At 31.2% G+C, this 17,101-nt stretch overlaps 1 protein-coding gene across 3 annotated transcripts in view; it reads left to right on the plus strand.

Moving 5' to 3' along the window:
- Positions 1–10,642: 10,642 nt before the first annotated feature.
- The window catches only part of LOC130896686 (protein quiver), a 68,614-nt gene continuing 62,155 nt past the window's right edge, over positions 10,643–17,101 (plus strand). For all 3 annotated transcript variants that reach the window (XM_057804946.1, XM_057804945.1, XM_057804947.1), the window contains exon 1: positions 10,643–10,894. In XM_057804946.1, the coding sequence (XP_057660929.1) occupies positions 10,870–10,894 (25 nt within the window). In that variant the 5' untranslated portion in view covers positions 10,643–10,869. The remainder of the gene's footprint in view (positions 10,895–17,101) is intronic.

Raw genomic sequence — 17,101 nt, forward strand, 5'->3', positions numbered from 1 at the left:
ATTGTCGATGCTCCCTTCTAATTGCATCAATACAAGAAACAATCCAACGGAGAAGTCAAATACATTATCAAAAAATGGGATGACATATTAATTCTTATTCCACCCATTAATGCCAGGAAGAGACGACCGAAGACTAAAAAGAAACTGGCCAACAGACCTAAAATAAGGTATGTAAAAGATCTTCTCACCGGAGAAGTCTCATCACTACATGTGAGAGGTTTTTTTTTCATTGTAACCTTCAAGTTAACAAAATATCCTATAGAATTGTGAATTCTGATTGTAATTAAGTAAACATTAAAAAATTTACAACTTCTTATCTGTAAATATTGAATAGAAAATAATCTTAATAAACCAAAAAATAAGATATGAGTATTAAATTTATGGTGCCAAGAAATTCGAATATACAACAAAAATGGTTTGAAAGTGATAGTTACTTTGACAATTCTGCTAGATATAATTATTTTTGTTGCCAGGATCATTTTAATATAAGTAATATAACTTTTTGGATACTTTATAGTAATATTTGACTTTTAATCTTTAAAGTGATTATGTAATAATGTAAGAAATTAATCTATAAAATGTTTATTCACTTTATTCTTATCTATAGTTTTATTAATACGTAACTAATAAATATAAACTGTATTATAACAACACACGCTACGTTACCAGCAACGATAACCTCGTGATCATCAAGCAGACAACTGGTAGATTTTTTTTATTAAAACTATGACCCCACAACTGAAAACCAATGAGAATTGTTTTCTTATATAGTTAATAGTTTGAAATTATTGCGATTTTCAATTGAATATTTAGATATTATTTTTTCACTTTTGATTAAATATTTTACTTTCTGATATTATTTCATATCAAGAACTTCTTTTTAAAAAATGCAAGTACCCTATTCCTGATTTATTCGGGATGATATGTTGTAGTTATACTTAATTTTCAATAGCTCTACTCAAAATTTCGACTTTATATTTTATATCTATATCTTGGTCTGTTATTATACTATAATTATTTCCTCTATTAATTTCTGCAAAAAGGTTTACTGAGTCTAAATAAACGATATCGAGAAGTTTTCGTGCCTTGCTTCCATCAACAAGTTTTACATAGTCTGTTATTTTCTATTTGAACTCCAAATATAGTATCAACATATTTTTTAAGATCTGTTGTAATTCGTTGCTTTGTTCGACTTTGCTCTATATACATTTTCATTTTTTTTATTCCAACATTTAACGATAGTTTATCAAGCTTCTCTACCTTCGTCGTGAGTCGAAGTTGTATTAGTATATAAGACATCGCTAAATTTTATATCTTCGAAGTGAGATACGCTCAATCCTTGTGGAAATTTTTTTGAAACTTGGCACAATGATAATTTGAAGCAAGTTGATTAAAAGTGTCAATCAGCGTTGCGCAACAGATACTGGTACATTCTTCTCGCTCATGGCTATAAGTACACTAAAAAGCTAAGTTACACGGTCCCGGTTGTTCCCTTCGCTTTGCATCTGTTGACAAAGATAAACGCGGAGAAAAAATCATATCGTTCATGAATGTTTGGCCCAGTATAGATAGTCAAGATTATTGTACCGATAAGACTGAAAGATGTAATAGTTCTGGAAAAATTAAGATTATTTAAAGAATCAATGACGGTTTATGTGTACTTGTAGAAGAAGATAAAGAAACCGTAGGTAAGGATGATGAAAACTTCTTAGCTTGCACAGTAAAATTTGAATAGAACTATTTATTTCAAATTTCAATTTCAAATGTACATTTGAAGTGATAGTGGATTATAACATGTATGAAAATGTACAAAGTGTACAAATATTTACTAACGATTCCACCAACAAAGGTTACCTGCGAACGAGTTCTTTCAAAGTGAAAGTTAATGAAGACAAATTGAGATCAACAATGACTGATACCAATATAGAAAGAAGCATTTCTTCTGATGCACACGGAGAGAGACATTGATTAACATTGATTCAAGTTTGTTTATTGATAAACTGTGAATCAAGCTCTGAAATGAAGAGACTTTTGATCGTCTAAATGAGGAGATTTTTTATAAATTTTTTAACGATTTGGCAGTTTTTTTTATAATTATTTTAACAGTGCCAACAGTTTTCTTTTTATGTTCATTAAATTGAGTTATAAATTATTTAAAAATGGTGCTTTGAATACTAAAACTTTCACCACACTAAATTTTTCTTGCGTTTATTAAAAAATTCTGGTTTCGATTTTAAACACCCTCGTAATAAACAAGTTGTTTTTGTATGGGTACTTTCATCACCTTCTCATTCAACTTATCATTATACTTCTAGATCTAATAGTCGATACTGATTTAATAGAATGGTGTGAAATGTAAGAGAAAACAATCTCTGAAAACTTAAAAATTTGGTGAACTCGCGAGTGCAGCCTTCAAAAATTAAAAAATTGCGGTTCAAAGGAATATGCGTGTTTCAAGGAAAGGTCTCTAGAAGAGGTAAAAAGTTAAAAAATAGAAGATGAAAGATTCAAGGAGAAAAAAATTTTGCAGATTTTTTGGGATTCTGTCAAAACTAAAGACCATATTCTAATGGCTAAGAACACAAAATCAAATTCAAGAAAAGTAGGTGTTTAAAGTGTCCTCAGTTTTCAAGAATTTTCTAGTCTATCCTTGTCCTATCTTCACTTCAATTCTTGATGTTAATTCACCTCTGTAGTATAGAATTTATTCTCAAAATACGACCAAACTTTCAAATAAAATTTCATGACTGAGGAGATTTAAAAATCGAAGCTTCTCTGCCTCTACCAATCCAACTATTCGGATAATGGTTACTCAACCATATGCAAAACCTTATATCGTAGTATGATTCTATAGTATCTAGTTTTACAAATAACCAGGGTCAAAAAAGCTTATTATTAGTGATTTATCGTCATAACGATCAATAAATGATAGTTTCCACGACAACCTATAGAAAATCAAGATATACCGATTAATGAATTTTTGTGAAATGTTACAAGAAAAGAAAGCCTTTAACCTAATTTTTTCGTATTCGTATCATCGGGTGCAAGTGTCACAAATATACCTAGTTTCCCGCCTGCCGCCTTGTACTTTACGGTTAGAACATACCCCATTATCTTTTTTTATCCCATCATTTTCACGTAAAATGTGTAATTTACCACTTAGCCGCTCTTTTGTATCTGCAGATGATGGTCTGCGAGAAGTTTTGGATTCCTGCCGAAAGTTTTTTGTCATCTCGTCAACCAATTCCCGAACAAACTTTAGATGGGTTATTGGTTTTTTGTTTTGGCCCCGTTGTGAAATTTTATATAATAATTATGCTTTGACACTGGACATTTCGAGTCCCCAGAAAAATAACTTTCTCCAACATTTCAAAGACTTCCTCAGGAAACAGTATGATGCCGAATAAGAGTCTGCGCGGTCGACACCTCCCATAAATTTATTGTAATTGACCACTACATTTAGCTTATTTACAACTTGTAACTTACCTCTATGTACTCTTCTGTTGACGGGCTGTGTTCCTGAGTATCCCACGAAGTAAGTGTGGGGATGATCCTTTTATCTTTCCGTGCCAATAACATCAAATTACCAGATCTGCAAGCAAATGTATTATCTTTGGCAAATGTTTGAATAGTGCCTGCCAAATAAACATTTAATTTTAACAACTCTTCCGCAAGTGCTAATAATTTTTGGCAAAGATGTAACTCTATCCTACTTACAGGTAAATTAGGTCTCACTAAATCTTCCGAAGTCAAGCTTCCGTAGTACGGCAAAATTGAATACATATACCCGGTGTTAGCATCCGCCATTATGTAAATTCTTACTCCCCTTTTGTAGGGTTGTAAGTAGTAAAACTCATTTTCAATTTTATCTCGTAAAAATTTTTTGGACATTTCAAATATTTTTTTTTTTCGAAATATAACGAACAAATACACCGAACTTTGTCCAATCGTGTTAGTTATAAAACTGAGTAATATTCAAAACGCAAAAATGATGCACATGTGAACTGAAGTGGTTGCAATATATACATCAGCAGATATAAAATACACAGCTTACGATGACATGTATGAGTATAAAATAAATATCATGCTATCTTTTATTTTTACATAAACATGTCCTTTATTATGTCTTATTCTCTAGTGCCGAGGGATCTGATGTTCTATGTTGCAAATCGTAGTACATTTTTCTTTTTCCATCTCTGTGTCCTTTTTCTCGCGTGTGTCGTCATCTTTTGTTCAGTCAGGTTCCTAGGCAGGCTGTCGGTCCTAAGAGGATATGAGTTTTTCCGACCACAGGCAGTAACCTAACCTGGGAACCCTCCTCCTTTATCCGGACTTGGGACCGGCAGCATGACTACTGAGCTATTCATTCCACCCAGCAACCATGCAGGCGGCAACTCACCACTGAGGAGAAGAAAAAGATGGAGTTATAATCTTTCCATCAATTGAGGCATTAGGCATGCTGCGAAGAATGTACAAGCAATCTGCTTAAAATGGAGTAGGAAGAAGAAGAAAATAAACCTGTCCTCAACGAAGGTTTAAGAAAGCAAATTAGAAATATTAAAAATGAGTTTAGGGGATGACTGACCGGCCAACCCGCTTAGTGATAAAATATAAGTATGCCGCCTATACAGCGACATACGAGTGCAAAGGGTTAAGTCACATTTACGCAACAAAAAATTTCACATAATAATAACTTAATCACTACTTTATAACAGCATGTGAAAAATTTTTTATTCTAAATCGGCTTGATTTTAGGTCTTATCTGTTTAAAATTAGTTTTTTTCATAATTTTTGAAAAGTAGAAGTTTTGATTGATATATCTAAGCTCTAAAAAATTATGCTCAATACTTCTTGGTACGAACTTATTACATATTCGAATACATCTATTAATTTTTTTCTTCGACGCCCTTTATCTTGAATACGGATGGTGTTATGAAAATGTTTTGCTGGGCAAATATCAATTTTTTTTTCAGTTTTCCACCTATACTAGACACGGAGTCACCTTTTTCCTAACACCCTGTATACAGTATTTAACGGAAAATTGTAACTCCAGTACTACTAGTATATGATTTTTTATGAAGGAGTAATGTTGACAGCAGTGGTTGGCCTTAGCGCATTATTCTCTACATTAAATTCTACGTTTGCATTCACTGTTTCGAAAATTGTCGTAATTATTTAAGTGAATTGTGTAAAATAATAAGATTAAAAGACCTTCGAGGCATCCTCAGAATTCGAGGAACTGAAAAATTTTTTGTTTGGACTTAATGTCAAAATCAAGCGGAAAATAAAAGTAAAGAAAATGGCCGGAGAAAAATATAACGAAGAAAAATTTCTTCATATCCTGAAGATGCTGTTAGAAAAAATGTCTTTTACTGTATTGTAGACACAATAAATCAAACAATGAAAAACCGTTTTGCCAATCATAAACAGCTGTATTTGGATTTAGCTGGGCTCGGCCCTAGATCTTAATCAAATGAAGGCAAAATTTCCAGAAAATGCCTTGGACAAAATAAGTGCATTGAAAGCATCTGTTAACAAAGAAGAGCTCGGAGAAAAAATCATAGCGTTCATGAATGTTTGGCCCAGTATTGATAGTCAAGATTATTGTACCGATAAGACTGAAAAATGTAATAGTTCTGGAAAAATTCAGATAATTTAAAGAATGAACGACGGTTTATGCGTACTTGTAGAAGAAGAGAAAGAAACCGTAGGTAAGGATGATGAAGACTTCTTAACTTGTACATTAAAATTTGAATATAACTTGTATTTCAAATGTGCATTTGAAGTGATAGTGGATTGTAACATGTATGGAACTATACAAAGTGTACAAATATTTACTAACCACTCCACCAACAAAGGTTACCTGTGAGCGAGTTCTTTCAAAGTGAAAGTTAATAAAGACAGATTGAGATCAACAATGACTGATGCCAATATAGAAGCATTTCTTCTGATGCACACGGAGAGAGACATTGATTCAAGTTTGTTTATTGATAAACTGTGAATCAAGCTCTGAAATGAAGAGGCTTTTGATCGTCTAAATGAGGAGATTATTTAATTAAATTGAGGTTCGACGTAGAGAACCTGGTTTTATAACTAATTTTACACACATACAACACTTTTAAACATAAATTGTTCTATAATGTTTTATGTTGATTTAACCGAGAATTTCAAATTCACGTTTCTTAATATTCATGAACTCTTATACAAGGATACTAGGGACTCAAAACTGGAGTTGAAGAGCAAGCAATACGCCTAATGTATATCTCTTTCTGAGCGATGTGAGCGGCACGCGGTGCTTGACTGTATGACTGGTGCTTTCGTCTTTGTCTTGTGCTGGACACCAGGTCCGCGCTAGTGTCCAGCACAAGACAAAGCATGTAGGTAAGAAATCTGTCTACCTGTTTCATCCTCTGTCATATATCTCTTCTTATATTTATGTGCCCTAATTAGTAAGATTAAATAAAACGACAAACTACAATTTTTACCAGATATATACCCACCACTTATTTCATTAAATTATAGCTTGCCAATTTCAATATCCTTGATATCCCCAATAATTATAATAAGTAATAAATGATTCATAGACCTTAAAAGTGGAAAGTTGCGTTCTACTAAGTATATGGTTTGGATTTATCTTTAATGTCAACCTTGAAAGACAATTTATTACATTGAAATGTTTTCTAAATAATCAATAACTAATAATTTTATCAGCGAAATAGGACCAATGCTTAGTCATTGTTATAATTAGTTATTCTTTTACTCGTGAATCCTGTTCCGAATCCGAGGTTGGTCTTAGGAGCAAAAGTCACTAAGGTCCCCAATCATGACCAATTATTCCTTTCGTTTTCTATTATCTAGATGGGGTTAATCTGGATCTTATATGTTGACGAGGAAGGCTACAAAAGTCAATTTATATATAGGTTAATGCAGTTCATACTGATCATACTTATCAGTTCTATATTTATTCCATCTGTACCATGTGTTCCCCAGTTCTTACCCTTTCTAATAACTTCCGTTACCTCATTTATTGTTAGTTGCTCTGTTAATTAGTTATTTTTCTCCGATTCATCTATACAATATACAGGGTGTTTCTAAATTCAGGAGGTGATTGCTCGTATGAAATTAGATGGGTCTTTCCTGTAACAAAATTTCTTCAGCTCATCCTTTTCCGAGATATCACTCTTAAAAGGTGGTGATTCAAATTGAGTTTTTATTTTTTTAAATTTCAGTATTGCTAAATATTCCAGAAATGTATAGAGCAATAAAATGGTTAATTCCGTCAAGTTCGGCTCAATTTCGGCGTCGGCCACAGGTGTAGGTCTTGAAATATTGTGTAGGGATTACTTAGGTAGTAGATTATACAGTTACGTTTTGCGTTTAACAGGTACCGTTTAACCACCTATTAGTGCCTCTGCCTAATTCCATCCCTATTTCAGATTCAGCTTAATCATACACCGTAAGGGCAATGGTGCCTTACGCAAAATTTTTAGACCTTTATAAGTATATTTGTTTAGTTTAACACATCAGTATTTGCTGTTAAGCCGTAAATAGTGTTCACAGTATTATAAGATTAGTAATAAAATGGCAACATTTACACCAACGAAAAGATGTTCCAATAATTTTCCACTATCAGTGAATGAAAAACTTATTATTTTAAATGTACACGATTGCATAAAATACGATTACCCGAAATTTAATGTACAAGAAACTGTCTACCGATGTTTCTGAATGACAGGAGTTGGAAAGTCCACCGATTTTAAATTTTTGCGGCGGAAAAAGATAGCAGGCCAAGTGGAACCTCCCAAGAAAAGTCCAGACAGACCAGTAAAAGTTCTTGATGAAGACACCAAAAGTGTAATACAAAAAAAGTTCATTCTTTTTATTTTAAAAAATAAATACCCACCCTAGATAAGATTTTAATGGAGCTTGGCCAGGATGACAGTATTCCGTTGATAACCAAAAAACTTTTATTGACCACTTTGGGAAATATGGATTTCACCTGGGAAAAGCATAGTATAAAGCAGTACAGAACAGAGCGGAAGAAAATCTTTTATCTTCATGAGACGTGGATGAATGAAGTTTATACAGTACCAAAAATGTGGCAAGACAAAAGTATAACCAGTGCTCGCCAAGCTTTCATGGAAGCTTGTAAACGGGTATTAAGGTGCCTTCAGGTAAAGGGAAAAGACTAATAATTGTCCATATTGGAAGCGAAGAGGGATTTTTAAAAGAAGGTTTGCTAACCTTCAGTCGTGCCATACGGGAGATTACCACTCGGACATGGATTCGGATGTTTTTGAAGACTATTTTGGTGGAATGATAAAATATCTTCTGACTGATTCAGTAGTAGTTATGGATAAAGCAAGTTATCATTCTCGGCGCATAGAGAAGTTTCCAACTTCATCTTGGAGAAAATGAGAAATTATTGACTGGTTAACCACCAAAAGTATTGAATTTGAAGAGAACATACTGTAACTGAGCTGCGCACACCGCCATATCATTGCGAACTAAATGTTATAGAACTTATATGGGCTCAAGTGAAAGGATTTGTAGCAAGACACAACACAACATTCAAAATGAAAGATGTTATGCTAATGCTTGATCAAGCCATTAAGGAGGTGACACCAGAGTACTGGCGAAAAGCAGTTCGGCATGTCATTAAAGAAGAGGAGAAAATGTGGAATCTCGACTAGGGGTGGGTAAAATAATCGATTGATCGGGTGATCGATTAATCGATATATATTTTTAAAATAATCGGTAATCAATTAATCGATTAATCGAAAATAATCAAATAATGGAAAAATATCGATTAATCGGAAAATATCGATTATTCGGAAAAAATATAAATATCGATTAAACGAAAAAATCGAATATTCGGAAATAATCGGTCAATCGAAAATACTCGATTAATGGAAAATAATCAATTTATCGAAGATTGATTCTTTTTCATAATTTTCACACTTTTGTACTTTTTTGTGGTCCTATAAACTCAAGACTCTGTTCTGTAGGTATACTAGATCCAAAACTTGACATCGTCAACTTCTTTTTTTTTCTTTGCAGAAACTTCTCTATTAAGAATAAAATCCTCTCTCTGAGAAATGAATAATAAGAAATATTTCTATTGCTTAGTTTTATATTGGTGGAAATCAAATCACCATGTTGATTTTCAACTTTATAGCTGCAGTAATTAAGAAATATTTGTTTTGAGTTTTCGATCTTTTTGGCCCACATTATATTAAATGGATCACAATTATTGATTATATTAATCAATTACATAAAATTAAGTAAGAGCACACTCCCTTTTAATTAATCGCTTTAACCAAATATAAATACCTACATATTGATAATTAGGTATATAACATTTAAACTTATTTAGTTAACTAGGTACAAAAATTATTCTTAAAAAGCTCTTTACAAATGGCATTTACCTTAAAAAAAAATAGAAAATATGTATTTAAAGTTATTAAGGATATGGAAATAGCCCATATATGTTGTTTTGGACATACAATTAATATTGCAGTAGATAAATGTTTTGAAAATGCAAAAGTAAGCGATACTATAGGTAAAATTGAAAAAATTCAGAATATTTTTGCACACAGTTAGAAAGCTGTTAGAGATTTAAAAATAATTCAGAAAAATACAACACTAAGGAAACAAAAATTCCTTCCTTTTCTAAAACGCGATAGTGGTCTCTTTTAAATTTAATCAAGATAATTATTCAACAAGAAGTAAATCTCTTAATTTTTTTACAAACCTATAATAAATGACATTACAAAAAGCTGATACTAAACGCTGACGATTTGAAACTCCTGAATGTTATCCTGGAATTACTAACTCCAATTCAAAACATTTCAGAAACTCTGGAGAAAATTATGTAACGGGATCTACCATTCTACCTATTTCTTTGGAATTAGGTAAAACATTGATAGATGAATACGATGAAAATGGAATTGATGAAGACATTGTAGAACGAAAAAGGGAAATAGCTTCATTAATTTTAAACACACTTAAAAACATGAATGATATGAAAGCAACGAGAAAACTCATAAACTATTGCAGACTGGACCACGTTTTAAAGGATCCTTTTTTAGTTCTTCAGAAAACCAGATAATTGAAGATATAATACTACAACTTGGTAGCGAATTAGAAATAATTCCAGTTTCTGAGAACAGAGCTGCGTCATCAGGAAAAAAGAAAAGCGGACTTTTATCAATTTTTAAATCTATGAAAACTGTTGAAGGTAGTACTTCATCGTTGGTATTGAATTTTTACTGCTGTTACGTAATAAAAAGACATAAATTGTAAGAAAATTTTCATTAACAATATAAACTTGTTATGCAATTTTCGATTTCTGCAGTGAAATTACTGCTGAAATATTTGGTGTAATATACCTTCCTAAGCTAATGCAACAGCAGTTGTAATTGGCTTGTAGACCCCGTTGAAAAGTCGTGGAAAAACTAAAACCGGACCTCTCTGGCGATTCTAGTGTCTAAAAGCTAAATTTGAATATCTTAAAGTTACGCATATATTTGAACTTGACTTTTTTCCTATCTGCATTCCTTATCAGTTACCCAATTTTTTAGAGGACATTGCGATTATGTAGCGCTCCCTTAATACCCAACGGAAAAGGACGGACAACAAAATCAATATTGTTGTATACGACGAACTCCGTGGTGAAATTGAGAGACTTACTGACGTTAGTAGTCTAGCTCAAATAACACCTAAAAATGTGTATCCGCCACATAATTCGCTTGAAATTCCAAACTTTATACTATTTTCATCAATGAAATGCATTAAAAATTAGTGTTTCAGAGACAAAAAGTAAATAAGTACCTGATTTATGTGATTGTGATATCATCTTAATCCGAGATGTATAAAATCTTGGTAACTTTAGGTAATATCATATTTTGTGATATAAATGTGTAAAATATTTAAATAATTCCCTAAATATTTAATGTTATACAATGTGTTCGCTTTCGCAAGCTTTATTACTTTGACATAAAAATGTAAGGTGAGTTTGGCACTACTATTTTTTGTGGAAATTTTTCCTTTTATCCATTTGGAAGATTGGAATTCTACAAGAATTATTCAAGATAATATGTTTTTTTTGGAGATTTCCATGTGCTCATAAATATCTATTATTAAAAATAATGAGTGAAAATTGGTCTAATGGAATCAATGTTGACTCCCATATAAACAAACCTATCTTTATTTCAGTGGAGAGACCTAATTTTTCTTTGGAAAAATAGTAACCGTTGCAGTAACCTTGCGATTAGCCTTATGCGCATAACATATCTGCAACTAGAAACAGGAATTTTCAAGGACAATATCACTGGTAGAAAAAAACAAACATATTTTCTTAGATCACTTCATTAGCTATTCTGTACATATTTTTGTGAAATCTCTTATATTCCTCAATTTACATATTAATCTGCATCCCAAAACTTGTGTTTCATCTATAAAAACTAAAAGTGAAGTTCTTTAGGGTATTAGCAGTTTCAGTAAGGATATAGATATTGTTATTAGATCCTAAATTTTGGATTTCTGCATAGAAAAAAATTGATTGAGGATATTCAAAGTAGGTAGAAATTTTCTCGAATAAGTTTTATATATGGCCATTGGTGTATATTGCACCGCAAATCAGCTTAAATTTTCAAATGATTGTCAAGTAGAACATCATTAAGATCATGTTTTATTTTTAAATTAGTTGAAAGCCTGAAATATATAATATGAAAAATTAAAGAAACTTGATTGATAAATGGGAAAAGTTAATAGTGATTTACGAACAAAAAATGTTGCTATGGCTTAATCATTTTAGTAACAATGATATATTACAATGACTAAAACAATGTGTATATTGTTCTTGTCTTGAAAATGAAACCAAATGGTGTTACTAACAAGGATTTATCTAAATTTATCAGTGACGTAGTCATTTTCTTCTAACCAGTGTTATTTTAGAACCTGATAAATGACTTATATAAATTTGACTCGCAAGGTTTATATCAAAATAAATTTTTTGAAAAACTCCTTCAGTGTACGATGGCATCAAAAGCATTTTAGTTATATTCTGAGAACAAAAAAAAGTTGATTCAATGTGGGTACCCGGGTTCACCGCAATGTGCAGGACGTTGAGCAAGCTTATCTCTTGGCAAAGTTATGGTCATAAAAAGTGAGAAAACAAGAAGAAATCAGAAACATGAAGTAAGACTCCAGGTCTGAAAGAATCCAAGATATTTCTTCTTTATTATACCAGCTGGTTCCAAAAGATGAACTGAGAATAGTTACTGGATACTGTTCAGTGAATTACCATCTGAAGAATATTAGAAAAACTCCCGAAAGCTTTTGTTACTTCTGTCATGCATTAGCCAAACATCTCCTCTGTGAGAGTAAGGGTATCCATAGACAAAGTTATGGTACTTACATTCAAGCTTCCTAAAACCAAAAGAGGTTTGCCCAATTGCTGCTAAACACTTTGTAGAATCGTTGCTACCTGACTGTGAAAAAGTCGAGGGTACACAATAGATTAATAGGTCAAAGTGAGGTAGATTCACGGTCTTTACGCCCTAGTTCATCTGTTCATATTTTTCCTCTACATTAATAATAATAATAATAATAAAACTTACATTTCCATATAGTTTTCAAATTCTACTTTAAACTTTTTGCTATACATATTCAATATGTTTTTAGCACTTTCATGGTTACAATTCATTATTGCAAGACTGGAAAGGTCTTCATCTAATGTCTGAAAAATTAAAGGTAGTATTAGCTTGGCAACAAAATTTCTCGCAGCGGCTCATACGAGCTTAATTGGGGGACCCGTAGTACAGTTTTATTTTGAGCCCTAGCTCAATTTTTTTCCAGTAGTTGATTAATATTCAATAATCAACATCAGAGTAAGCCACATCTGTGTGTATGTAAATTGACAGTATGTCGAAAAAAATTTGGCTATCAGTATTTTGATAGCATATCAAAATTTGAAAGATGATTTTTGAGGTAATTTTTAACTAAAAAATAACAATCAGCCTCATTTCAGACGGAGGATTTAACGTCAGTCGCGTAAACGAACTATGTTAACAATGTTAGAATATTGAGTTATTTTATACTGTATAAAATGTATAGACGTTAATCCTCATAGTTTCTAAATAATAAAGAGAACCGTCAGTTTTATTTATGTCGGTGGAAAGACCTTCAGTTGGCAGTATAAACATGCTGCGCGCTTTATTCTTTGATCAATATTTATTGAAAAAAAAATATTGAATGAAAAAAAATTTTGTAGGTAGTTTAAACATTTCGGTAAGTCCACAGTGACGTCATAGGTATAAAATAAATTCTGAACATATGATACAAAATAAATACGACAGTTATTCTCTCGGTTATTCTAAAATAAGCGTTATTATTAAACTACGATTAAGTTTTTTATGATGCCAAGAAATTCAAATATACAACAAAAATGGATTGAAAGTGTTAGTCGTTTTGCCGATCCTTGCGAGATATTTATTTTTGTTGCCAGGTTCATTTTAATGTAAGTAAGATTCAAATTTAACTCATTTTAATATTTTATAATAATTAAGTTCATTGTGCTTTTAATTTTTAACATGATTATGTAATAATATAAGAACCTAACCTATAAAAGATTTATTCACTTTATTCTTATAAATAGAAAAAAGTTGTACGTATACGTAATTAATAAATAAAAACTCGATTATAACAGCACACGCTACGTTACCAGCAACGATAACCTCGTGATCATCAAGCAGACAACTGGTAGATGTTTTTTATTAAAACTATGATGCCACAACTGAAAACCAATGAGAATTGTTTTCTCATATACTTAAGAGTTTGAAATTATTGCGATTTTCAATTGAATATTTAGATATTCTTTTTTCACTTTTTATTTAATATTATATAATATTTTACATTCTGACATCATTTCATATCAAGAACTTATGAAATAAACAAAAGAAAATGAATACTTATTAAAAAATGCAAGTACCCTATTGTCTTATAAGAATAGTAATTTCATCAGCTATTATATTAATTTAATACACAATTATGACATTCTAGGCTGTTGGAAAAAATAAATATTCTTTAATAAATTATTATGAAATCCATATGAATGCACAAAATATTATGGATTATCGATTCAATCATTGAAATCTTCCGTTGTGTCTGTGTCAAAATCATCATTTTCCTCTTCACTATCATCAGAACTGTCTTTGAAAATGTGTTGTTCGTTTTCAAATTTATCCTCATCATATTTTTCAACATGGTCCGATAATTCAATATCTTTCGATGCTTTTTGTAAAGAACACGTACGAATATCAAAGCTTTATTAATATTATTTTAATTCAATTTTAATCTGTTAAAAATATAAATATAAATTAAAAAAATACCTTTAATATCTTCATCGATGATTGTTACACTTATTATTGTCGGTTGCTCCTTATTAAACCACTTAAAAGTGTATTTACCATTTTTTTGTTTCCATCCATAGTCTAAGAGAGGTGATAGCTCCGATGGAATCTTCTGATAAACTCGACTCCAAAGGTGTGCTAGAAATGATAAGCGTAGTATGTGTGATATAGTTCAGATTTACATGGATGAAATATTGCTCCATCAACTTCTTAGCATAAATGCATCTTTTTTTTTCATTTATCTTATACGCTTTTATGAATGTCCTTTTGTTTTTGTCCGTATATTTTACACACAAATTCTTCGATTTTTTTGAAGTTCATCGATATTATTTTTGTATAAATGATTTAATATAATTTTCTGAACTTCTCAAAAATGTATGTTATTTTTTCCTTTTCTGTAGAAAGCTGGATTAAAATCACATCCTGTAAATGCGTGAAATCATGGCAGTGCTCCGCTTCCAAGTAAAATATGGATTTATACGTTATCCTAGACATGTTTTATATTTCTTTATAATATAATTATTGTGTCTGTATTGGAACATCTTATTGTGACAATAGTCTCATTATCAAGTTGACAAACATGGAATACAATCTTTGTATCCGCTTCTTCATGAGCCGTGCAATTGAAATTCTGCTCCACACATATCTCAATCACTTCATGACGTACTTTATATCTGTAGCATACATCAATTAATGTGAAGCTGGAGTAGTAGGACCTTTGCAGATAAAAATTACTTGGTTTTACTTTCGAATTATAACCATAATAATACATACTCAAAGTTTTTTTAAAAAAATTTATGTTTTGTACAGAATTTATAGAGAAATTTTCAATTAAGTACAATAATAAATAATAAAAATAAAGTAATTGGAAACGACCTTGAATTTGCTGAGAAAACTATAATGAAAACTCGTTATACGTAGCCTGGAAATGTCATAATTATATATTTAATTAATATGATATCTAATGAAATTATATAAAACAATTTTATCGTTAACAAAAATAAAAATCACCGTCAGCTGAATGCTTGTAGGTGGAATGATCGTCAGTTCATCTGTCAAAGTAGTTATAACGCTAACTGAGGGTTTTTACACCGTCATAAATACGACTGACAGCTCTCTATTATTTGGAAAGTATGAAAATTCACCTGTATAAATTTTAATCAGAATAAAATGTTCATTAACGCGACTGACGTTAAATCCCCCTACTGCAATACGGCAGATTTATATTTAGTTATATTAGTTATTTTTGGATTAAAAATTACCTCAAAAATCATCCTTCCAATTTTGATACGGTATGAAAATACTCGATGCAAATTTTTTTTGCCAATTGCACTACCTCCCTTCCTATTATTTGACGATCTCTTGTGGTGCGACAAATAAATTCGTGTCCTACAGTACCTTACCAGAAATAACTTATCAATAAGAATGTTTTTCGGCCATATATAAGAAACCCTTTATAATGCAGGTGCAGGTGAAATTTTTCAAAAGTGGCCTCAAGAAGAACCTAGAAATTATTTTGATTAATATTATGTTTCATTCTATCTACTATAAGGCTGGAGGAAATTGGGAAATTTGTTACGAAAAAACGTTAATAAGTAATATGCGCAGTTTTTTCAATGATAAACGAAACGAATTTTTCATCTTTTACAAGAGTCTTTTCACTATCCGGGGACACAGTATATAAACACCGACTAAAATTGCATAATCTTAGTTAATATTTACCGAAGATAACTAGATTTCAAAAAATCTAGAGTCCCCTAGTGTGTATGTTAGTCGTTAGGTTAAGTCAAAATTATTCTGTTTGATGGAAAAAATGATGTTTTCAAGAGACCAAGTCTAGGCCAAGTTATTGGCATTTTTCACCATAAAGCTCTGATCATCATCCATCCTTTATCTGCCAAATAGTTTAAAACTAGTGATATCAAATAAAACGAAATTTTTTGGGAAAATTCCATGGTTGTGCATCTCTATTAGTTTAATTTCATAACATTTAGCTTTTTTTTTTATTAAATTACGCCTTATAATTGTAGGCATACAAACTTAAAAATAATTAGACTATTTTTCACGATGTCAAATTTGCTTTTATTGATTTACCAAAGTTGTACAATAAACAGCTTCTGATATATAGCCATGAGCCATTATTATTGGGATAAATTTTTGATCCGTGTTGGCAAACTTTTGCTCAAATGTGGACACATTGTATAACAATTTTTTTTTGAAAACAGACGATTTCACAGTTTCCAACATATGTTTTGTGACTGAGCTCTTGTGTAATAAATCTTTATTTTGTAATGATATGAATATGTAGAGATTGTTCAACATTCGGTCCACTTAAAATTTTAAAAGTACTCCAAAACACTCATACAAACATAAAAAAGCTCGCAAATCAAGATATCAATATAAGTACAGATGTTTCAAATATATGCGAACTAACAAGGGAATTTTGTTCAATTATTATATGATATTTGAATTGTTATACCTAGAGGAAATAATTTATCTTTGATTTTACGAGTACAGCAATAAAATTTCCCTAGCATCAAAAACTGAATGATAACCTATCCAAGAAATGTATTTGAAAGCTTTTAATTGTTGCTGTTGCTATTTCTTAGGGGTGGTATGAGGCTAATGCCTTTGAAGCTGCGAAAACAGAACTTATATTTAAGTGTATTTTCAAAATTATACATTCA

The sequence above is a fragment of the Diorhabda carinulata genome, chromosome 7 (assembly GCF_026250575.1).
Source record: "Diorhabda carinulata isolate Delta chromosome 7, icDioCari1.1, whole genome shotgun sequence".
Classification (NCBI taxonomy): Eukaryota; Metazoa; Arthropoda; class Insecta; order Coleoptera; family Chrysomelidae; genus Diorhabda; species Diorhabda carinulata.